Genomic DNA, 25,954 nt, shown 5'->3' on the forward strand with positions numbered 1-25,954 from the left:
AAAATAAAACATTTTAGTCCGTCCATTGTGTGTTTGTAGCAGACTTGGCTGCCTGTTGCTTGCTGATGACATCATTAAGCACAAAACGTGATTGACCGGTTGACGCAGGGACCATTGTGGGTAGTGTAGTTTAGGTTCACTTTGGACGTTACAGTGAGTCGTCTGCTCGACACAAAAACAAAACGGACTAATTTTAACATTATTTTATTTCTTTGTGGCTGATGGTATCATTTAATCGCCAAGACGCGGTGGGGGAGAGGATCTCACAGCGCAGCTGTGTACAGAGGGACTTTTCATCACCATTTAGACACTGTTTTGGATTTTTTTTTTTAAGACACTATGTGTATTATTTCTTCAGATGAATCCCACTGAAACTAACAGGTAAGAATTTATATTTACTACGTGTATTTTACTCTGCCAATCAATGCATTAATGGACATATTTTAGTTGTTTAAGCCGCAGGGTTGAAAGCGTGTGAAAAAAGCAGCAGCTTTTTAGTTCATAAATGATGGTGTATCCAATACCAAGATAAACTGTGACTTCTAATACTGTGTTTTACTGCTTTTGAAAGATGATGACAGTGTTTGGGGGCTTATTTTTTATTCATTCATTTTTTTTGTGCGTTCTTATGCGTTTGTGATCCTTGAATTTACCCAGGATTGAAAAGTGAAAGTGAAATTGGTTTATCAGAAGCTGGCAGTGTAATCTGATGTGACCGTGTCTGAATCAATACTAAAAGTTATCAGTTATCTGTAATAAAGATTTTTTTTTTTTTTTTAGCAGTTTATCGGTTTAGTGGCATAAAAGATAACTTTTCAGTTATTGGATATCGAAGCTATCGAAGTTGACTTCCTGTTCCGGAGCACAGCGGTGTTCTGCTGTATCTGTTAGCTGTTTGAACTGAGCTGTTTGAGTTCTTTGAATTAACAGTCTTTTTCAAGACTTTTTTACTTTTTTTTTTACTTTTTCACCGTGCTCCAACGCCTAAGGAAGACCTCTAACGGTCGAAGCATCGCGACGGAGCTCTTTTATCAGCTGGCCTTCATCAGCGTTGGCAGGCTAACTAGCTTGCTAACGCTTTCGTTTTTATTTTTGTTTTATTTTTTAGCACTGTTGTCGTGCTGCTCCACAGCTTGCCTAGTGGATTTTTATTTTATTTTAGCACTGTTGTCGTGTGTTACCTGTGCTGCTCCACAGCCTGTCCAGTGGATTTTTATTTTATTTTTTAGCACTGTTGTCGTGCGTTACCTGTGCTGCTCCACAGCCTGTTCAGTGGATTTTTATTTTATTTTTTAGCACTGTTGTCGTGTGTTACCTGTGCTGCTCCACAGCCTGTCCAGTGGATTTTTATTTTATTTTAGCGCTGTTGTCGTGCGTTGCCTGTGCTGCTCCACAGCCTGTCCAGTGGATTTTTATTTTATTTTTAGCACTGTTGTCGTGCGTTACCTGTGCTGCTCCACAGCCTGTCCAGTGGATTTTTATTTTATTTTTTGGCACTGTTGTCGTGCGTTACCTGTGCTGCTCCACAGCCTGTCCAGTGGATTTTGATTTTGATTTTATTTTTTTTTTAGCACTGTTGTCGTGTGTTACCTGTGCTGCTCCACAGCCTGTCTAGTGGATTTTTATTTTATTTTTTACCACTGTTGTCGTGTGTTACCTGTGCTGCTCCACAGCCTGTCTAGTGGATTTTTATTTTGTTTTAGCACTGTTGTCGTGCGTTGCCTGTGCTGCTCCACAGCCTGTCCAGTGGATTTTTATTTTTATTTTATTTTTTAGCACTGTTGTCGTGCGTTACCTGTGCTGCTCCACAGCCTGTCTAGTGGATTTTTATTTTGTTTTAGCACTGTTGTCGTGCGTTGCCTGTGCTGCTCCACAGCCTGTCCTGTGGATTTTTATTTTTATTTTATTTTATTTTTTAGCACTGTTGTTGTGCGTTACCTGTGCTGCTCCACAGCCTGTCTAGTGGATTTTTATTTTATTTTAGCACTGTTGTCGTGCGTTACCTGTGCTGCTCCACAGCCTGTCTAGTGTCGGATTCCCTGTTTGGGAATCCGCTAGCTTAGCGTAGCTACTAGCTCTTAGCCGTTTTAGCATGGCGGGCTTCATAACTTTGCAAAAACAATGTTGGACTCTGTAGTTTTCTCTGGGCCCCTCCCCAATCGGACATGTGACATGTTTAGCCGCATGTTCTCCTTGAATTGCTGGCTGTCTGAGTGGTGTCCAAAAAATGAGGTGGGCTTCATAGATAATTGGCAAAGCTTCTGGGGAAAACCTGGTCTTGTTAGGAGAGAGGGCATCCATCCCACTTTGGATGGAGCAGCTCTCATTTCTAGAACTCTGGCCAATTTTATTAAATCCTCCAAACTGTGACTACCCAGGGTTGGGACCAGGAAGCAGAGTTGTAGTCTTACACACCTCTCTGCAGCTTCTCTCCCCCTGCCATCCCCTCATTACCCCATCCCCGTAGAGACGGTGCCTGCTCCCAGACCACCAATAACCAGCAAAAATCTATTTAAGCATAAAAATTCAAAAAGAAAAAATAATATAGCACCTTCAACTGCACCACAGACTAAAACAGTTAAATGTGGTCTATTAAACATTAGGTCTCTCTCTTCTAAGTCCCTGTTAGTAAATGATATAATAATTGATCAACATATTGTTTTATTCTGCCTTACAGAAACCTGGTTACAGCAGGATGAATATGTCAGTTTAAATGAGTCAACACCCCCGAGTCACACTAACTGCCAGAATGCTCGTAGCACTGGCCGAGGCGGAGGATTAGCAGCAATCTTCCATTCCAGCTTATTAATTAATCAAAAACCTAGACAGAGCTTTAATTCATTTGAAAGCTTGTCTCTTAGTCTTGTCCATTCAAATTGGAAGTCCCAAAAACCAGTTTTATTTGTTATTATCTATCGTCCACCTGGTCGTTACTGTGAGTTTCTCTGTGAATTTTCAGACCTTTTGTCTGACTTAGTGCTTAGCTCAGATAAGATAATTATAGTGGGCGATTTTAACATCCACACAGATGCTGAGAATGACAGCCTCAACACTGCATTTAATCTATTATTAGACTCTATCGGCTTTGCTCAAAAAGTAAATGAGTCCACCCACCACTTTAATCATATTTTAGATCTTGTTCTGACTTATGGTATGGAAATAGAAGACTTAACAGTATTCCCTGAAAACTCCCTTTTGTCTGATCATTTTTTAATAACATTTACATTTACCCTGATGGACTACCCTGCAGTGGGGAATAAGTTTCATTACACTAGAAGTCTTTCAGAAAGCGCTGTAACTAGGTTTAAGGATATGATTCCTTCTTTATGTTCTCTAATGTCATATACCAACACAGAGCAGAGTAGCTACCTAAACTCTGTAAGGGAGTTAGAGTATCTTGTCAATAGTTTTACATCCTCATTGAAGACAACTTTGGATGCTGTAGCTCCTCTGAAAAAGAGAGCTTTAAATCAGAAGTGTCTGACTCCGTGGTATAACTCACAAACTCGTAGCTTAAAGCTGAAAACCCGTAAGTTGGAGAGGAAATGGCGTCTCACTAATTTAGAAGATCTTCACTTAGCCTGGAAAAAGAGTTTGTTGCTCTATAAGAAAGCCCTTCGTGAAGCTAGGACATCTTTCTACTCATCACTAATTGAAGAAAATAAGAACAACCCCAGGTTTCTTTTCAGCACTGTAGCCAGGCTGACAAAGAGTCAGAGCTCTATTGAGCTGAGTATTCCATTAACTTTAACTAGTAATGACTTCATGACTTTCTTTGCTAACAAAATTTTGACTATTAGAGAAAAAATTACTCATAACCATCCCAAAGATGTATCCTTATCTTTGGCTGCTTTCAGTGATGCCGGTATTTGGTTAGACTCTTTCTCTCCGATTGTTCTGTCTGAGTTATTTTCATTAGTTACTTCATCCAAACCATCAACATGCTTATTAGACCCCATTCCTGCCAGGCTGCTCAAGGAAGTCCTACCATTATTTAATGCTTCAATCTTAAATATGATCAATCTATCTTTGTTAGTTGGTTATGTACCACAGGCCTTTAAGGTGGCAGTAATTAAACCATTACTTAAAAAGCCATCACTTGACCCAGCTATCTTAGCTAATTATAGGCCAATCTCCAACCTTCCTTTCCTCTCAAAGATTCTTGAGAGGGTAGTTGTAAAACAGCTAACTGATCACCTGCAGAGGAATGGTCTATTTGAAGAGTTTCAGTCAGGTTTTAGAATTCATCATAGTACAGAAACAGCATTAGTGAAGGTTACAAATGATCTTCTTATGGCTTCGGACAGTGGACTTATCTCTGTGCTTGTTCTGTTGGACCTCAGTGCTGCTTTTGATACTGTTGACCATAAAATTTTATTACAGAGATTAGAGCATGTCATAGGTATTAAAGGCATTGCGCTGCGGTGGTTTAAATCATATTTGTCTAATAGATTACAGTTTGTTCATGTAAATGGGGAATCTTCTTCACAGACTAAAGTTAATTATGGAGTTCCACAAGGTTCTGTGCTAGGACCAATTTTATTCACTTTATACATGCTTCCCTTGGGCAGTATTATTAGACGGTATTGCTTAAATTTTCATTGTTACGCAGATGATACCCAGCTTTATCTATCCATGAAGCCAGAGGATACACACCAATTAGCTAAACTGCAGGATTGTCTTACAGACATAAAGACATGGATGACCTCTAATTTCCTGCTTTTAAACTCAGATAAAACTGAAGTTATTGTACTTGGCCCCACAAATCTTAGAAGCATGGTGTCTAACCAGATCGTTACTCTGGATGGCATTTCCCTGATCTCTAGTAATACTGTGAGAAATCTTGGAGTTATTTTTGATCAGGATATGTCATTCAAAGCGCATATTAAACAAATATGTAGGACTGCCTTTTTGCATTTACGCAATATCTCTAAAATCAGAAAGGTCTTGTCTCAGAGTGATGCTGAAAAACTAATTCATGCATTTATTTCCTCTAGGCTGGACTATTGTAATTCATTATTATCAGGTTGTCCTAAAAGTTCCCTAAAAAGCCTTCAGTTGGTTCAGAATGCTGCAGCTAGAGTACTGACGGGGACTAGCAGGAGAGAGCATATCTCACCCGTGTTGGCCTCCCTTCATTGGCTTCCTGTTAATGCTAGAATAGAATTTAAAATTCTTCTTCTTACTTATAAGGTTTTGAATAATCAGGTCCCATCTTATCTTAGGGACCTCGTAGTACCATATTACCCCATTAGAGCGCTTCGCTCTCAGACTGCGGGCTTACTTGTAGTTCCTAGGGTTTGTAAGAGTAGAATGGGAGGCAGAGCCTTCAGCTTTCAGGCTCCTCTCCTGTGGAACCAGCTCCCAATTCAGATCAGGGAGACAGATACCCTCTCTACTTTTAAGATTAGGCTTAAAACTTTCCTTTTCGCTAAGGCTTATAGTTAGGGCTGGATCGGGTGACCCTGGACCATCCCTTGGTTATGTTGCTTTAGACGTAGACTGTGTTTCATAATTATTGTATGGCCTTGCCTTGCAATGTGGAGCGCCTTGGGGCAACTGTTTGTTGTGATTTGGCGCTATACAAGAAAAAAGTTGATTGACTGAGTTGATTGATGTGTGTGTGTGTGTGTGTATGTATACACACAGACACGGTAACCAGTGCACTGTATTTCGCGCTATCACACTATAGTCATCAGATCTGTGTGGCAGTATAGTGTAATATAGACAATACATTATGCAAGATTTGGCTGAAAACTGACTGATAAAAGTAAAAATAACAATTAGAACTCACTAATTTAGTTCACTCAGCATGTCCATCTTGCAATGGACAATTTTTGAGATGCGCCGCCATCTTGAAACCGAGAGTTCCAGTTAGTGAGCCTCTCGCTCGCGTGTTTGGTGTTATTAGAAACACCTGCTCAGCTGTCAGATTTCCAGGGAGTGAAATAACCACAGAAGGTGAATTCCACGCCGTATCGGAAAGTCATTTTGTTGTCATTGCTGTTGTTAACCCACAAGGAATGAGAAGGAGTGCTGCAGTGGTGTGAATATTGATCTAAAGCCCCAGTCACACGGCACTTAAAGGACACTGAAGCAAAAATGAAACAATAAATCTGGACTTAAACTGACTTTCAGAGACATCATTTAACCGTCGTCCAGCTTCATTCCTGTGTATACACACACACACACGCGGCTGTGGCACACATCCTCTATAGCCAAAGACAGCATGCGAACTGGCACACAGCCGTGTGTGTGTGCGCGCGCAGCCTCTACAGCCAAAAACGGCATGTGAACAGCCGTTTGTGTGTGTACAATGTTTGTGCAAGACATCAGACTTGGGATGCTGGACAAAGTTGGATGACTGAATGCTGACAGTACAGAAATTACCCAAACAATGAGGAATCATCAAGACAGAAAAAACGGAATACGGGCAACCTGAAGCTGTTGTCGGGATTCATACAGGAAGGAAGTTGGACGTTGGTTAAATGATGTGTCTGAAAGTTAACGTAAATCCAGATTTATTGTTTCATTTTGGCTTCAGTGTCCTTCATTAGTGCCATGTGACCAGGGCATCATTGTTAGGAAAGTTTAAAAACCAACATACCAACATTCTGGGCGCAATGAACATCTTTTCACTATTACGAGGTCTATTAGATAATAAACCGACCTTTTTATTTTTTCAAAAACTATATGGGTTTGAATGACGTGCGATTACACCAATCATGCTTGAACCCTCGTGCGCATGCGTGAGTTTTTTCACGCGTGTCGGTGACGTCATTTCCCTGTGGGCAGGCCTTGAGTGAGATGTGGTCCTGCCCTCTCGGCTGAATTCCTTTGTTTCACACGCTGCTCGAGACGGCGCGCGTTGCTTTATCAAAAATTTTTCTGTGAGGAATATCCGAGGGGACACTATTCGAGAAATTAAGCTGGTTTTCGGTGAAAAGTTTAACGGCTGATGAGAGATTATGGGGTGTTTCTGTCGGTGTAAGGACTTCCCATGGAGCGGGACGTCGTGCAGCGCTTCCAGGAGCTGTCGTCGGCCTGTTTCGACCTGAAAACATCCTAATTTAAGGCTTAATTCACCCAGGACGTCGTGAGAGAACAGAGAAGATTCAGAAGAGGCCGGCATGAGGATTTTATGCGGACATTCCACTGTTTAAGGACATCTTTTAATGAAAGACGTGCGCGCAAATTCGCCGAGTCGTTTCCGTGACGACTCGGCAAATCTGTGTGCGCCGCGACATGAAAAACACCTCCATGTTGAAAACCATTTGTAAAATTCAGGCGGCTTTTGATGGCTTTCAACAAGTGAGTAACTGAGAAATTGTTTAACAGCTTGGGCATGTTCCAACTTGCCCGTTAAGGTTTCCAATACGGAGGTGTTTTTCCTGTCGCGACCCCCCGTGGTCGGGTCTGGCCCAACATGCGACTCTGCCCGCACGTTCTTTCATTATAAAATGTCCGTTAACAATGGAATGTCCGAATAAACTCCTCATGCCGACTTCTTCTGAAACTTCTCTGTTCTCTGACGACTTACTGGGTCAACAGAGCCTGAAATGTGAAAGTTTTCAACTTGAAACGGCGAGACGCTGCCGCCTCGAAGTGCAGATCGCCGTCAGGCGCCGTGGGCCGTCCTTACGGCGACACTACCAGACCAAAATCTCTCATCAGCCGTTAAAATTTTTACCGAAAACCAGCTGAATTTATCGAATGGTGTCCACTCAGTTGTGCCTTACAGTTTTGAAAAAATTTTGATCAAACAAAGCAGCAGTCTCTGAGCCATTCCTAAACAATGAAGAAAAAAAGAATAAAAAAAAAAAAAAAAAAAAAAAAAAAAAAAAAAAAAAAAATTGATGAGAGGATGGGCGACTCCTCACTCAAAGACTGCCCACAGGCGAATGACGTAACCGACAGGTGTGAAAAAACTCTTGCATGCCCACGAGGGTTCAAGCATGTCTGATGTAATCACACGTGATTCAAATCCATATGATTTTTGAAAAAAATAATAAGGTGGGATACTTTTATAATAGACCTCGTATTTGATTTCTTTGTGTGACTGACATCATTATTCAAGTATTCAAAACCGCCTACCACCACACAACTCCAACCACACATTAGAAAGTTTCTTGACAGTTCTTGTTATTGAAAGAAACCGCGTCTCCCTAATCGGATAGAGTTGTGACGTCATCACGCATGCACGTAGGTGCTGTCTAGCGGGATCTTGAAAAGCCCACATTCAGTTAGAAAAGTGTGTAGGACGGATGGCGGATCACCAAGGCAATGTGCGGTACCTTGTTTGAACTTGTGTACTGGGAAAATTTGCTTTTTCCACTTTCGCAGCCCATGCGTACCATTGTGACAACCATCCACTGAACAATGTGGACCTGGCATGCTGCTTTAATACTGTTTAAGGCTGCTAATTTAACTTTAATGGCTAGATACAAAATAGATAACGCACACTCCAGTAATGTGGCTTTGTTTACCAACATGGGTAACCGTCAATTTTGAGCAGAATATCTGACACGGTCTAGACGCATGCGTGCGGATAACGCTTTGCTTATTGTCACATCACAAAATTTTAAAAAAAGTGTGTGTATGTGTAATTATAATAATTTATTAAGTCATTTATTTAACAATCTTGACATGAATCTCAAGGCACACTAGTCTTTATTAACACCCTGGACCCTTTCCAGAAAGATATGTCCACACTCATTTCAATTTTAACAGGAAATACAAGTGAAAACAAGAGCAATCAGAGATTTCTGACATTTGCCAATCTGGATCCAGATGACCTCCAAAATTCAATGGAGTTTTCCATGCCCGAATATCTATCTGTGGTGCAAATTTGGTGAGCATCTGTGAAGTAGTTTTGAAGAAATACTTCAAAGCCTATATAAAGGGAAATCTTGATCCAGAATCTGGATCTAGAAAATTTGGTGAGAATCCATGAAGTCGTTCTGACATTTTGACATAATCCTTCAAATCCTATATGAAGAACCAAAAGATAAACATTTATGGTTAACTTTCTCAAGTAGGAAGAGGATTACCTCAGGTGGCTGGGTGGTTAAATAACCGAGTTGGTTTTCAGAAAGGTGTATATCTGCTTTTGTACTTCCAAAAAGAAAAAGAAAAAAGGTCACTGACAGAGAATTGCTCACCTTGGCTCGTTTCCTACCATGGCTGTGATTTGAAGCCCGCTTCTGCAAGAGACAATTATCATTTTATAAATTTAGATTTCACCAGTGTCTTTACGTAAATAAGTGGTACAACGGATTACATTAAATGCAACAAACGTCAGGGGGAAAAAACGGGTAGGGGGCTTTGAATCTCAAGTTACATAACTTTCGATCTTAAAGTAGACCTGCATTGAAATAAATGCAGTCAGATCTTTGGACCAAAAAATGACATATTTACACATAAGATCCTTCTGAATGTAGTAAAGTAAATCTGCAAGCCCAGATCTGTCATTCTACGGAGAAATCTTAGTTTAAAAATGACAAATTTACAGCTAAAATTTAGCCCTCCGCAAAACTGTAAGCACAACTACCACATTGGTAGTATAATCAGCAGGACACCACTGTTGTGTGCAGTGAATTTGGCGACACCACATCTTATGACAGCTTTTGACAGCTCTTGCTTGCCTCTACTGGTGGTTGGCTCTCACTGAGGTATTGTATCACTTCCTGTTCCGGAGCACAGCGGTGTTTTGCTGTATCTGTTAGCTGTTTAATCTGTGCAGTTAGATTGATCTAGTTACCTAGATAACGATTTGTTTCACAGTGTAATCTTCACGTGCCTTAACTAAAGCACTCCCTCTGCTGAATCACCTCTAAATTATTTACACATTATTCACTTTGTGTGTTTTTAGGAATCCGCTAGCTTAGCGCAGGTACTAGCTCTTAGCCGGTTTAGCATGGCGGCTTCTCCTGTCTCTCACGCACTTTTCTGCTCTGGGTGTGAAATGTTTAGTTATTCCTCGGCCTCCTTTAAGCAGTAATGGTACTTGTAATAAGTGTAGCTTATTCGTAACTTTGGAGGCCAGGCTGGCCGAATTGGAGACTCGGCTCCGCACCGTGGAAAATTCTACAGCTAGCCAGGCCCCTGTAGTCGGTGCGGACCAAGGTAGCTTAGCCGCCGTTAGTTTCCCTCTGGCAGATCCCGAGCAGCCGGGAAAGCAGGCCGACTGGGTGACTGTGAGGAGGAAGCGTAGTTCTAAACAGAAGCCCCGTGTACACCGCCAACCCGTTCACATTTCTAATCGTTTTTCCCCACTCGACGACACACCCGCCGAGGATCAAACTCTGGTTATTGGCGACTCTGTTTTGAGAAATGTGAAGTTAGCGACACCAGCAACCATAGTCAATTATCTTCCGGGGGACAGAGCAGGCGACATTGAAGGAAATTTGAAACTGCTGGCTAAGGCTAAGCGTAAATTTGGTAAGATTGTAATTCACGTCGGCAGTAATGACACCCGGTTACGCCAATCGGAGGTCACTAAAATTAACACTGAATCGGTGTGTAACTTTGCAAAAACAATGTTGGACTCTGTAGTTTTCTCTGGGCCCCTCCCCAATCGGACCGGGAGTGACATGTGTGAGATAACTGGCAAAGCTTCTGGGGAAAACCTGGTCTTGTTAGGAGAGAGGGCATCCATCCCACTTTGGATGGAGCAGCTCTCATTTCTAGAACTCTGGCCAATTTTATTAAATCCTCCAAACTGTGACTACCCAGGGTTGGGACCAGGAAGCAGAGTTGTAGTCTTACACACCTCTCTGCAGCTTCTCTCCCCCTGCCATCCCCTCATTACCCCATCCCCGTAGAGACGGTGCCTGCTCCCAGACCACCAATAACCAGCAAAAATCTATTTAAGCATAAAAATTCAAAAAGAAAAAATAATATAGCACCTTCAACTGCACCACAGACTAAAACAGTTAAATGTGGTCTATTAAACATTAGGTCTCTCTCTTCTAAGTCCCTGTTAGTAAATGATATAATAATTGATCAACATATTGTTTTATTCTGCCTTACAGAAACCTGGTTACAGCAGGATGAATATGTCAGTTTAAATGAGTCAACACCCCCGAGTCACACTAACTGCCAGAATGCTCGTAGCACTGGCCGAGGCGGAGGATTAGCAGCAATCTTCCATTCCAGCTTATTAATTAATCAAAAACCCAGACAGAGCTTTAATTCATTTGAAAGCTTGACTCTTAGTCTTGTCCATCCAAATTGAAGTCCCAAAAACCAGTTTTATTTGTTATTATCTATCGTCCACCTGGTCGTTACTGTGAGTTTCTCTGTGAATTTTCAGACCTTTTGTCTGACTTAGTGCTTAGCTCAGATAAGATAATTATAGTGGGCGATTTTAACATCCACACAGATGCTGAGAATGACAGCCTCAACACTGCATTTAATCTATTATTAGACTCAATTGGCTTTGCTCAAAATGTAAATGAGTCCACCCACCACTTTAATCATATCTTAGATCTTGTTCTGACTTATGGTATGGAAATTGAAGACTTAACAGTATTCCCTGAAAACTCCCTTCTGTCTGATCATTTCTTAATAACATTTACATTTACTCTGATGGACTACCCAGCAGTGGGTAATAAGTTTCATTACACTAGAAGTCTTTCAGAAAGCGCTGTAACTAGGTTTAAGGATATGATTCCTTCTTTATGTTCTCTAATGCCATATACCAACACAGTGCAGAGTAGCTACCTAAACTCTGTAAGTGAGATAGAGTATCTTGTCAGTTGGAGAGGAAATGGCATCTCACTAATTTAGAAGATCTTCACTTGGCCTGGAAAAAGAGTCTGTTGCTCTATAGAAAAGCCCTCCGTAAAGCTAGGACATCTTACTACTCATCACTAATTGAAGAAAATAAGAACAACCCCAGGTTTCTTTTCAGCACTGTAGCCAGGCTGACAAAGAGTCAGAGCTCTACTGAGCCGAGTATTCCTTTAACTTTAACTAGTAATGACTTCATGACTTTCTTTGCTAATAAAATTTGAACTGTTAGAGAAAAAATTACTCATAACCATCCCAAAGACGTATCGTTATCTTTGGCTGCTTTCAGTGATGCCGGTATTTGGTTAGACTCTCTCTCCGATTGTTCTGTCTGAGTTGTTTTCATTAGTTACTTCATCCAAACCATCAACATGTCTATTAGACCCCATTCCTACCAGGCTGCTCAAGGAAGCCCTACCATTATTTAATGCTTCGATCTTAAATATGATCAATCTATCTTTATTAGTTGGCTATGTACCACAGGCTTTTAAGGTGGCAGTAATTAAACCATTACTTAAAAAGCCATCACTTGACCCAGCTATCTTAGCTAATTATAGGCCAATCTCCAACCTTCCTTTTCTCTCAAAAATTCTTGAAAGGGTAGCTGTAAAACAGCTAACTCATCATCTGCAGAGGAATGGTCTATTTGAAGAGTTTCAGTCAGGTTTTAGAATTCATCATAGTACAGAAACAGCATTAGTGAAGGTTACAAATGATCTTCTTATGGCCTCAGACAGTGGACTCATCTCTGTGCTTGTTCTGTTAGACCTCAGTGCTGCTTTTGATACTGTTGACCATAAAATTTTATTACAGAGATTAGAGCATGCCATAGGTATTAAAGGCACTGCGCTGCGGTGGTTTGAATCATATTTATCTAATAGATTACAATTTGTTCATGTAAATGGTGAATCTTCTTCACAGACTAAGGTTAATTATGGAGTTCCACAAGGTTCTGTGCTAGGACCAATTTTATTCCCTTTATACATGCTTCCCTTAGGCAGTATTATTAGACGGCATTGCTTAAATTTTCATTGTTACGCAGATGATACCCAGCTTTATCTATCCATGAAGCCAGAGGACACACACCAATTAGCTAAACTGCAGGATTGTCTTACAGACATAAAGACATGGATGACCTCTAATTTCCTGCTTTTAAACTCAGATACATGGTGTCTAACCAGATCCTTACTCTGGATGGCATTACCCTGACCTCTAGTAATACTGTGAGAAATCTTGGAGTCATTTTTGATCAGGATATGTCATTCAAAGCGCATATTAAACAAATATGTAGGACTGCTTTTTTGCATTTACGCAATATCTCTAAAATTAGAAAGGTCTTGTCTCAGAGTGATGCTGAAAAACTAATTCATGCATTTATTTCCTCTAGGCTGGACTACTGTAATTCATTATTATCAGGTTGTCCTAAAAGTTCCCTGAAAAGCCTTCAGTTAATTCAAAATCCTGCAGCTAGAGTACTAACGGAGACTAGAGGAGAGAGCATATCTCACCCATATTGGCCTCTCTTCATTGGCTTCCTGTTAATTCTAGAATACAATTTAAAATTCTTCTTCTTACTTATAAGGTTTTGAATAATCAGGTCCCATCTTATCTTAGGGACCTCATAGTAACATATCACCCCAATAGAGCGCTTCGCTCTCAGACTGCAGGCTTACTTGTAGCTCCTAGGGTTTGTAAGAGTAGAATGGGAGGCAGAGCCTTCAGCTTTCAGGCTCCTCTCCTGTGGAACCAGCTCCCAATTCAGATCAGGGAGACAGACACCCTCTCTACTTTTAAGATTAGGCTTAAAACTTTCCTTTTTGCTAAAGCTTATAGTTAGGGCACAACTGTTTGTTGTGATTTGGCGCTATATAAATAAAATTGATTGATTGATTGACATCCGGGACGCTGCCGAGACGTCAGAGAGACGACCCTATCCCAGCATGCATTGCACGCGACAACTGTAATCTGTGGATTTACATCAGTTTGCATCTCTTACAAAAGCACCTTTTTATTGTCTTATAGAGGCTTTTCATGTGACGTATCGGTCACGTCATTTTGTGTCCCGTGGCCATTCTGGATTACAACGTGGTGGCCGCTGTGATTACACTTCGTGCATTTGGCGAACAACTGCAGAAGTTTCAACGTCGGAGTGAAGAAGCCTCACGGCACCGTGGCGCTGTGAGATATCCGCCGCTAACAGAAATCCACTGCTCCCAGAATTTTATTTTATTCGGCAATAAAATTACATAATACATAAAAATACCGCAGAGGATAACACAAGAACACTTCCAATACGGATGCTTATTTACATTGTGGTCCTCGATCACCGAGCTGCTGATCCGCAAGCTGCCCTTCCAGCGCCTGGTGAGAGAAATCGCTCAGGACTTCAAGACCGACCTCCGCTGTCTTGTGGTACGTTTGGTGAGTATACATTTCTTTTATTGTTGCTTGAAAATGATTTTTGGGGACTTTTTCCATACGCCCATTTGACTGAGTGGTGTCGCATTGAAAATGTACTGTCTTTAGCCTCCGGTGTTACCGTCGCGGGGTACGGATGCGGGACCTGCAAAGAATTCAAGTCATTAAAAAGATAGAAACCTCTCTCAGTGGCCACGGAGCTCTGCGGCTCCGATTACCGAGACCGTGCAGATTTTGCCGCAAGACTGTCCTTGCGGGCAACAGGTGTTACTGGCCACTCCGCATCAAAACTGAGAAGAACAGAGAAGAACGGAGAAGAACGTCGCCCGCTGTCGATGTTGCCGCTGATCTGAGCATGCAGAGCTGTATCTCGCATTCATTGCAGCTTACTTTTGGATGTTGAAATCAGGATATGTATAACAGTAACATTACTAACACATAAAATCAATTTCAATGCGGGATCGGACTGAAGGCTTTTTTTTTTTTTTTGATCAGACTGGAGGCGCAAGCGTGTCTTCTCCCCGACGTCATGGAAATGACCCGGGTGTACAAACTGTTTTCATGGAGGCTAAATTTTAGCTGCAAATTTGTCATTTTTAAATGAAGATTTCTCCGCTGAATTACAAATTTGGGCTTACAGATTTACTTTACTGCATTCATAAGGGTCAGCTATTTCTTTCTGAGATCTGACCACATTTATTTCAATGCAGGTCTACTTTAAAGAGAAAATGTAGCATCAATCTTTAGTCAGGTAAAAATCGTCCCACCTGTGCGTCCTGTTGGGAGCTTTCCTCATGCTCCAGACCCTCTCCTGTCCCTTCCTTGATGCCCTGTGGCTGAGGGGAGGTCTTGCCTCGATTGCAGGGCTGGATGACTGGCCCACTCTCTCCCTCCTGCTGGATGTCTGTTGTCAGGCTCACTGACATCTTTTCAGGGGAGGGGGAGAGGGCGGGAGTTGGGGAGGGGGGGTTGGGTGGAGAACCCAGGTGTGGCTGGGAGAGATGAGGCAAGAAAGAAAATTGGCACTAGACATTAGACAGATGTTAGACTGACAGCTTTAAACAAACACTGCAAATGCTGAACCAAAGGAAAGCACAGAAGAGAAAGCGCATGTGACCAGAAAAATAGACATCCATTCACAGTGTCATGAAATACAACTACTGCAGTAAATACCATCTAAGCCCTTTATTGTTAAGCTTTCATTCATACCAACAGACAAGCAAATTGTGTTGGATAGGATTTTTTATACATCCTGAGGCTGTATATTATATGAATATGTGGTACTGGACTGCATTATATTTAAAGGTTTTCACACCATCTTACAGTATAATTCAATGTTTTAACAATATGCCAAAACATTACAGAGCTGAAATAACACCTGTCAAATGCCATTTGAGATTGGCTGTATTACAGTGAAAAGGCGTATCCAATTTTCTGTTCACTGGGTTTATTTCTGTCAGTGTGCTACTACCCCAACTACCTGTAGGTGGTATCAAATCAGTGCTGAGACTCTGTACTGTGTCTGGATGGGAACCACACACAGGAAGAAGGGGGAACCCACTAAGGCAGTGTCTTGGGGTGGACTGCAGCAGCGTACAAAGTACAGTCCATAGCAAGGCTTAGTCTCAGTCGTGGGGCTATGTGGGAAGAACAGAAAAAAGGGCAGCAAGATGAAGTACATGAAATTTACCAGATTATATGTCTGCTCTGTGATGCTGTCAACCTCTTGAATGGGGCAATGTTATATTTATACAAGTCCCAGATCATATTTGTCTTGTTTATTAATGTTAGCTAAAAGAAGATGAGTTGTTGAACCTTAGACTGTCATCTTAACTTAATCTTAGCCTCAGGCATACATACAGCAGTGCAATGTATTAAGGGTACTACTGCCTCTTCTACCATGATTTCAGTGTTGCTGTGCACATTCTCCATCTGTCACTGCATATGAACTTTTCCTTTCTTGCTCTCTTCCTCTCTCCAGTTTGTAAGTCTCATAAACCAGAGTTTTAAAATATTGTAGACAATGATGATTACATCGAGTCATGGGCCTAACCACTGCAAGTTTGTTAGAATTCATCAATTAATTGTCTCACTATTTTGTTGGGAGGGGGTACTCTCGCTGCACAGCAGATGATAGTTTTCCTTTTGGGAAATTACAGGTTAGAGCTATCTTCCATGATTAGCAAGCTTGAAACGTTTCTAGGCTAAATGAGTGCTGCCTAGAGAATGAAGCAATACTTCTTTGCTTTGAGCTTTTGTGCTTTACATTATTGTTTATGGTCAGGTCTCATGTACACATTTAGCACATAAAATTTCCACATGTACACATTTAGTGCATGCGAGCCGTGCCCTGAAAAACTGTTATGCCTCGGTCCCACCGAATAATAATCCATGAATAATGAACCACGCATAGGTGTGTCAGCGATTATTTCAGAATCAGAATACTTTATTAGTCCCTTAATGGGCAATTCACTGCAGAGCCCCTGGCCAACCATAAAAACACAGACATAACATTTACATAGGTATATGCTAAATAACAATCACAGAATCAAGGTTAAAAACAAGGACAAAATCCTCAGCCAGTGTTCAGGAGTCTAATCGCAGAAGGAATAAAAGACATTTGATATTTGAAGAATGATCCATGGTTTAAGCTATCACGTAACCGCTATGAAGAAGCCTCTATGTGCCTCACATGTGCCAGGTATCAGCCTCTAGTGAGCCTCGTCCAGCCTCCAATGGCTCGTGTTGCCACGTATGATTTATGTCGAGCCACATATGATCCATGTAGCACCATGTAACGCGACGTTAGTGCACATTTAGGCATTGGTTTGGCCCAAACCTCTAGTCCTCCCACACTTGGTCCCTTTAAAGTGTGGGTTTTCATTTCACAGCATCCATTCAAGATGTCACACAGTCCAGCCGGTGTGCGCCGTGCGCCAGGCTGCTGTTCACCTGTGTTCCAGAGTCATTAAATGCCCCAGACTAGCTTCTAATTAGCTTAATTATCTGCCTTGTCAGCAGGGCTAGAGAATTTATTCAATCAATATAGCAGGTCCCTACCTAGTTGTTGGCATGATGACCCAAATACCCATAAGAAAATGAACTGATTTGGCTTGCTTCTGATTTGCTTATCAATTGTTAATTTATACAGCAAGGATGGCAAGAGCATCTGTCCAAATGATGTCTCATCTGACTCATGTTTCATTATAAAACACTGACCAACATGATAATGGCAGTAAGAGCTATTTGAAAGAAATCAGTAATTAAGGCTGGAAATTGTTGTCCAAAGTACACAAGGAGGACATTCAATTGTGCTGCAAGGGCATGTGTGCACTATAAGAGATATAAAAGTAAAAACAGAGTAGTACATGTTTGCTCAGGTGAATAAATGTCAATCTGGGATGTGATGTTGGCAATAGGTCAGTCGATATCTAGCCTTTTAACACCCACCTATTTTTGGCTTGTGCACAAAAGTTGTACCTACCCAAGTGCCAAAGGTCATAAAAATAACATCTTACACCTCACAGGATTGCAATATGCCTCATTTTAAAGTACAGTTCTTCTAGTTTCTTGTGATATCCAGCATAACACTAACTATTATACAAGTCAAACAATGGCAGCTTAAATTTGACAAAGTTTTATGTTTTTTTCTCTCGAAAATAAAAAACCTATGTATTCATGTCATTGGTTGCGCTAACATTATACTATGCATTTGAAATTCACAACACTTGTTATTCCTGATGTTAACAAGTGTGACACATTTTATGTCTTTGGGACAAAGTATCTTGATACTGTAGGTGTTTTTATATGAAATGGCTCCATTCGGCACAAGTGTGCCAAATCTTGCCAAATGTGCCAACTTTGATACATGCATTTTACCACTCATTTCATCATAAAAAAGGGATTTTATCATTCAGATAGCTATAAAAATAATCTAGACAATGTTTTTTTTTCAGACTTTTTTCAGACTGGTTTTCAGTCAGATCACTGTGCGCTCGCCCATAACAATAGTCTGTATTCATCCACTTTACGCACGCTATTTACATTCTACAGAGTGAAGAACCCCCAAGACCCACCTATCGATGGAAACCTCTGCTTATTGGCTATAGGCTGGTGTCAATCATTGTCACGTAGTCCGTAATATGAGGTGATGTCACATGACAAAAGAAAGACAAGGCATGCGCAATGCCGTTTAGCGACAGGAGCGCTTGTTTTACTCAAAGGGGTGGAGAAGTCTACTCTTTTCATGTAGACTTAAGAGGATTGCAGTGGTTTGTACATAAGAATCTAATGCACACGGGCATACCAAATACATGCCGGCCATGTATGGACAAGAGCCTCTTTTTCATTCCAGAAAGTACATAAAAACTTTTTTCGATTTTTTTAAACGGAAGAAAAACATGTTTTGAAGGATTATATCTGCACAGGGAGCATTTTTACGGAAGAAAGGATTATACATCATGATTCTACAGGATCTAACGAGTGTTTTGACACCAAATATGAGTGGAAAGGATGCATTACGGAGATTCTACACTTCGTTAGATTTAAGTAGAATGTTTTTTTCTATGCGGTAACCCTCACACAAACTTGTTTGTTGTATTTTGTGGGATGTTTGTGTCATATTTGGAGTGATATGATTGTTTTCTTGAGAAAGAGATGAAAAGAAGTATGTATGGGAAGGTAGGACCAACTTATAACTCGTGAACTAAATAAAAATGCATATATCCCGCTGGCGGTATATGGTAGGCTGCAAGAGGCTAGCCACATGTACGAGGTCTGTCAATAAAGTAACAGTCCTTTTTATTTTTTCAAAAACTATATGGATTTCATTCATATGTTTTTACATCAGACAAGCTTGAACCCTCGTGCGCATGCGTGAGTTTTTCCACGCCTGTCGGTGACGTCATTCACCTGTGAGCACGCCTTGTGGAAGGAGTAGTCCCGCCCCCTCGTCGGATTTTCATTGTCTGGAAATGGCGGAATGATTTGGATTTTTTTTTCCATCAGAATTTTTTCAGAAGCTGTTAGAGACTGGCACCTGGAAACCATTTGAAAAATTTATCTGGCTTTTGGTGAAAATTTTATGGGCTTCACAGAGAATAAGGACTGTTACTACAGCTTTAAGGACGACTTTAAGGACGCTCGGCGCGCCGCGCTCCGAGCTGTGACGACGAGGCAGAAAACGCCAGATCATTTCTAAGCTGATGGCTCTGTGGATACGAGACCATCGTGTGCACTTTCTCTGGTTATCACAAGAGCTAGACATCAGCCATTTTCCGGCAGATTTCACTTTTAACAAGAGATTTTGTCATGGAAAGCTGCGCGGAGGCTTCGTGCGTAACGACCGATTCGCTGTTTGAGCGAGACAAAGAACACGTCCGTTTCGGTGTGTCATGGGACAAGTTGGGACATGCCTATCTCGGCTTTCAATGCTTACCAGTCCAGTAAGTATCAGAGAAATTGTGGAGAGCTGGGCTTGTCCTAACTTGTCCTCTGACACGCCGAAACGGAGGTGTTCTTTGTCTCGCTCAAACAGCGAATCAGTCGTTATGCACGAAGCCTCCGCGCAGCTTTCCATGACAAAATCTCTTGTTAAAAGTGAAATCTGCCATCAGCTTAGAAATGATCTGGCATTTTCTGCCTCGTCGTCGCAGCTCGGAGCGCGGCGTGCCGAGCTTCCTTAAAGCCGTCCTTAAAGCTGTAGTAACAGTCCTTATTCTCTGTGAAGCCCATAAAATTTTCATCGAAAGCCAGATAAATTTTTCAAATGGTTTCCAGGTGCCAGTCTCTAACAGCTTCTGAAAAAATTCTGATGGAAAAAAAGTCCAAATCATTCCGCCATTTCCAGACAATGAAAATCCGACGACGGGGCGGGACCACTCCTGCCACAAGGCGTGCTCACATGCGAATGACGTCACCGACAGGCGTGGAAAAACTCACGCATGCGCACGAGGGTTCAAGCTTGTCTGACATAAAAACATATGAATCAAATCCATATAGTTTAAAAAATAAAAATAAAAAGGTCAGTTACTTTATTGACAGACCTCATATATTGAGAAGGATGCTGATGTAAGATAAAATGTAGAATCTCATTACAAAGATTAATGCATATTTCAGGGATCAGTGGTGTAAAAAAAGTGACATGAGATGAGTCATTTTTCACCATATTCTCAGAGTCCTTTATCTGACATAATTAAAATTTATTCCATGGCAGAACAAACAATATCTGCACTGCTTACACCACCCACAACACGGTGGAAACACTGACAGATGAATCCAACTGGACTTTAAAAAAAAAATTATTATTAATCACAGACCCGACGAGCTTATCCAAGTTTTAATTTCTATAGTGACAAAAAGGTTCAAGAAACCCAGAACCACTTCTGTATTTCCCCAAATCTCTTTTGTATTTAATATTAAACAAACACTAGTATTGTAGTATGAGCTGAACCCCAGTCCAGAGAAAAATCTTTAATTTAGATAATATACCTACATAGATATGTAGTTGGAAAGTGGTAGAGACAGATACTCAGCATGCATTATTGAGTGAAAGAGAAGAAAGGCAGGAAATATTTACAGCGGTCAGGGGAACTGAAGGGGCAGCACGCAGCCAGCCAGAAAAGTGGGAGGGGCACACCACCAGGACAGCTAATACCTCAGCACTCCTCCAGGTCCTCTCCCTTTCTCCCACTCTGGCTCAGTGCAGCAGCATGGTCTGTGCTCCAGTCAGGAGCCCTGGAAAGCAAGAGAGGAAGACACTGATGACGTCAAGTTTCACACACTGAGTGACTCATCGCTGCTGCTGCTGCGAGAAGGAACAAATCCACTGAAGACTCTCAGCAGTACACAGGATTTAATAAAAAGGATCAAAGTTTTCCTAAAATTAATCACTTGCCATGTTAAAATGTAGCTCTTCATAATACATGTTCAACAAGCAGATTTTCTTTTAATTCCTAAATTACAACTGTTTTCTGTCAACATTTAAAAGTAAACCAAAATGTCAGATGTGCAGACCCATTTCCCAAAGCTGCAGAGGAAGCACGGTCTTTCCACCTTACAAGTTAATTCAGTAAATGGACATACAAACATGGCACTTGCCTAGGGCTTGGTGATACGGAGGGGTCTTGATGTCTCTGCTGTACATCAACTCAAGTTTAAAATAATTTCCCTTATGCAGATTGAAAACATGAAAACCAAGGATTACATCAACTACAAACACCACAAATTTACATATAATTAAATACAACTGGGACCCCATATCTTAACATAAAATTGCATTCTTAAGCTGCAAGCATTATGACTAAAAAAAGATAAAGAAAAATGCTTTCACAACTGTTGAACTTAGGTTCTGATTGATAGCTACTGTACAAAGTCTACCTACTGCTAACTGTTAGCGATGTCTATGCTTACCACCTTATTGTGGATAGACAAATGAAAGAATCAAGAAACACAAAGGTGACTATGGCAATCAGACGTTTAATGACAGTCATGTCAAACTTGTGGAACTTTTAAATATTGAAGCCTTGTGAAGCAAGAAACCATGTGAGACAGCATAATATTCTCCATGGCAGATCTGTGCCCCTTCAGCAGAAGTAAAATCAGCAGGATGTGGTTGTGTTGCAGGGTATATATTTATCTTTGGTCATTTAGTTTGTCCAGTCTGGTTTACACTTATATGATGCATCTTTAACTCTGGATGCCCCAGTTACAGCGCAACTAGAACAAGATGATGGTTACACAGATGCAACGATATGTGGTTCAGAGAATTGCCAATAACACAAAAATGTGCAACAATGTGTAAAAACAAGCAGCAATTTTTTTTTTTTTTACTGTTTTCAATTTAATGCCAGTAAAGACAAACAGATTTTTTTTTTTTTTTTTTTAACAAATGAGAGATTTGTTTGTATTTGTGTTTCATAGTATCCCAATTCATCTTTAGTCAAGGTTAGTGTTATAATAATGCATATTAAGAGCCCATTAAGAGCCAAGTATGTCTACATCCTCAGCTGTTTTTTCTTTTTTCTTTTTTGCATTGAGGAGTGTGCACTTGCTGGAAGAAAGATTAAAAAACAAAAATTCAGAGGAACTTATTCCCACCATGTACTCAAGCAGCATGAATGGGTGTGATCTGAACATGTGCCCTGCCTGTGCTGAGCTAAGGGACACATGAGGCGTGAACAAACAGGAAGGAATTCCCAGTGTAGGGAAGACCCAGGAAATGCAAAAGCACATGCGTCATCAGCAGCTGTATCAGCACTGCACTACATCACTGACCAGAACACCCACACAGCCAAAACTGATTTGCAAGATACTTATACATAGAATACTGTCACAGTATCTATTCAATCACAGACTCGGTCTTTGACATAATCATTCTTTTGCTCACACACATACAGGTAAAGATGTGAAACTGTGCGGGGGGGGGGGGTCAGCAACTACAGATTATTTTTGTACTCGATTAGGCTGTCAAATTTTTTGATTAATAAAACAAATTTTTTATCAGTCCTGATTATAAGTTAGTTATCCACTGGTTAAGTTACCAGTAAATCATAACAAATTCTACCAATAACTTTCAACTTTGCATTAAAATATTTTGTCATGAAAAACAGTTATTGACAAATTTAAAAAATGTGATCAATAAGGGGACGGGCACTGCGGATTAGCACTGTTGCCTCACATCAAGGTGCTCTTGGAATCCCTTCTCGCCTGATACTTTCTGTGTGGAGTTTGCATGTTCTCCCCTGCTAGCGTAGCTTCGTCCCACTTCCAAAGACATGCAGGTTAGGTTCGGGTACACCGCCTCTCACCCCATGACTGCTGGGTTAGGTTCCATGCACCCCTGTGACCCTTGATTTGAGTAAACTGATATAGAAAATGAATGAATGAATGAATATATAAGGACACAAAGTATCAAAAATAAATAAATAAATGAATAAAAAGATGTGCTTAAAAAATATGGAAAATCTAGCACACAACTTTGCCTCTTCCCAAGAAAGAAAAAGAAAACAAAATCCTAAGAAATTTTATAGAACTGCAACCAAAGATTATTTTAATTATCAAGTAATCTGTTGATTATTTTATGGAGGAACCCATTAGTTGTTTGATCAATAAAATATACAAAAATTGTGAAAATTATGAGTTTTCAAAGCCCAAGATGATGTCCTCACATCTTGTTTTCTCCACAACCCAGAAATATTTGTTTATGTAAAGAGAGGAGTAAAGAAACCAGAAAATCATTAAGAAGCTAAAAACAGAGAATTTGGGCATTTAAAAAATGATTTATCAATGAGAAAAATATTGGTTGATTAATTTAATAATCAGTTAATCGCTGCAGCTCTAAAATGCACACTGACATTTTCTGTCTCGCTCAGTGGTGGCTGGCCCATAGGGGGCGCTAGGGCGCTGCCCTCCTAGATGTGGAGGGGGAAAGTCATAATATATATATATTTAAAAAGTATTATCAATGTCAGTTTTACTTAATAGTATGTGCCTACATGTAATATGAATGATTAAAACAACACTTCCTCTAACTGACTCTCATTCAACAGTGCATTTCCACCGACAGAAGCAGAGAACGTACCATTCCTCATCTTGGGCGATCATTCAAAGCGCCCTTGAATTGCAGCAAAATAACCAATTGTATGTAGTTGCTAGGGGAAATTAATAAATATTTGGCAAATCAACATTGCCAAAATTAATGGCTTTGGGGCGCTGGAATTTTAGCCCTTGCTACAAAAATGCGGGAACGTTAGATTGCTACAGTCAGTGATATACGTGACGCTGCAGCTGCTGTTGTCAGTCAGTCAGGCAGGAAGAGATGATGGTGACGACGACGACGTTTGGGTTATATTTATTTATTTTTATTTTGTCTCCGTGTGTTTTGCTGGAGTAAGTTGAAGAACTCTTCGGAGGTTTAAAACGGGCCAAAACTAATCAAATCAATGACACCCAAGTTTCGCGGGGATCCTTTTGGAGGCGCATGGAGGTGCACACATCAGATCTTTCTCGTGGTTTAATGACAATTGCACATACTGGTTGGAGGAGAGTCGTTTGTCTGACTCGTGATAAACCGTGTCAGGCTTCATTCACACTGTCAGCGCGCACACGTCACGGAGACTGCTGATCTGCGCTCTTGACTGCGGGGGGGAAAGGAGCGCATCCACCTCTGCCAGCTGCGGACTGACTCCTCTGGATCCACTTCAGCTCAGGTGAGCTGACGAGCTGCTCGGATTTATTACCAAATGTTGCTCCTGGTGTGGAAACGAGGATGAAAATTTAAGATATAATGAATGAGTGATTTTTTTTTTGTTTGTTTGTTGTTGTAGGGGGTCAAAGCTGTGATCTTTTTTGGTACAGCAGACCAGTTATAATGATAATAGGGGAGGCCGGGGCTGTTTGTAACAGTGTTCAAAGCTGCAGCCATGCTGGTATTTTGATTTCACTTTACACGTTATGAGGATCAGTTCACAGAAGTGAAATATTCTTTGGAGTATTCCACACTCTAAAACAAATTATTTGCTCAGTTTAAAAACAAAACCCTAAAATAGCAATTTGCATGTTTTTTAAAGAAATTCTAACTCAGCCACTGAGTACACACAAGACACAAACCCAGGTTTAGCAACGCATTTAATTAAGTGTTTTTTTTATACTTAATTTGCTTTGTCCTCTACACTGTTAATTTTAACCAATTTAATTTAAAGGTTTTGGTGTTATTAGTTAGTCAAGTTATTTAAGTTTTTCTAGCTTCTTTAGTTTGCCTCCATTCCACTCAGTTTGTTCATGCAAAATATTACCTTGATATTCTCTCTCTCTCTCTCTCTCTCTCTCTCTCTCTCTCTCTCTCTCTCTCTCTCTCTCTCTCTCTCTCTCTCTCTGAAGGTGGTGTGAACATTGTAGTATGTACATAATGTAGTATGTACATAATGTTCTTTTGTCAATTGAAGAATTTTTCCATATTTTGAAAGAGTGTAAATTTGGTGATATTTTCTATTTTGTTAAGGTCGGTGTCATTGTGAACCCCAGGATCTGTTTGTCTGAAGATAATGGCAGTGCAGTACAGTTTGGTGTACTATGTGTGTAATTGGTGTCAAATGGTGAAATGTTCTTTGCTCAAGAACTTGAGTGTTGTATTTGATACTGTTCCTTTCCAAAGTAGAAATGGGGCCTAATATAGCTGTAAATGGTTAACTTTATCTGCAAAACTGCTGATTTTGAGAAGGACATGAAATGATTATTGTGGAATTGTAGTAATTTTCCGACTGTTCACTTGAATGCCTGTACTGGACAAGGCAAGGGAATCTATTGGCACAGCAGCCCCACCAAGACTGTTTTTCACCAGCCGCCACTGGTCTCGCTGCTTAACCATAGATATGCTTATCCAGTTCGTCTCTGCCTTTCACAGTTTTAAACTTAAAAAAAAGTTCTAATTATTTACAGCACAGATGATTACACACAGACTCATTGAGCTAAACACCGAAGCTTGTTGGGATTATTTCAAAGTAGATGACAATTTCAAAACATTTTGTTGAATTCGAAAAGCTGCCGGTAGTGTTCTTACACTCTTCAAAAGTTAATTTTCTACATTATAACTTTCCTCCTCGAAACTGCAATTAACTGTTCAGAAAAAAACAGCTCTATGTATAGAATGACAAAGTTTTGTTTTGTTTTTTTCTAACTCAGACTGTCAAACAGGAAATTTTCAAAGTTTTAGAACCATGGCACGTTACAACTGTAGCATAGTCCA

The 25,954-nt window shown here is 40.6% G+C and overlaps 1 protein-coding gene across 8 annotated transcripts in view; it reads right to left on the reverse strand.

Annotated features, from left to right (window-relative positions):
- The window catches only part of LOC117506605 (R3H domain-containing protein 2), a 207,404-nt gene that overhangs the window by 99,214 nt on the left and 82,236 nt on the right, over positions 1–25,954 (reverse strand). For all 8 annotated transcript variants that reach the window (XM_034166125.1, XM_034166122.1, XM_034166127.1 and 5 more), the window contains 4 exons: positions 20,789–20,946; positions 15,692–15,848; positions 14,979–15,203; positions 9,162–9,203 (listed from right to left, as the gene is read on the reverse strand). In XM_034166125.1, the coding sequence (XP_034022016.1) occupies positions 9,162–9,203; positions 14,979–15,137 (201 nt within the window). In that variant the 5' untranslated portion in view covers positions 15,138–15,203; positions 15,692–15,848; positions 20,789–20,946. The remainder of the gene's footprint in view (positions 1–9,161; positions 9,204–14,978; positions 15,204–15,691; positions 15,849–20,788; positions 20,947–25,954) is intronic.

Source organism: Thalassophryne amazonica, chromosome 3, assembly GCF_902500255.1.
Source record: "Thalassophryne amazonica chromosome 3, fThaAma1.1, whole genome shotgun sequence".
In the NCBI taxonomy this organism is placed as follows: domain Eukaryota; kingdom Metazoa; phylum Chordata; class Actinopteri; order Batrachoidiformes; family Batrachoididae; genus Thalassophryne; species Thalassophryne amazonica.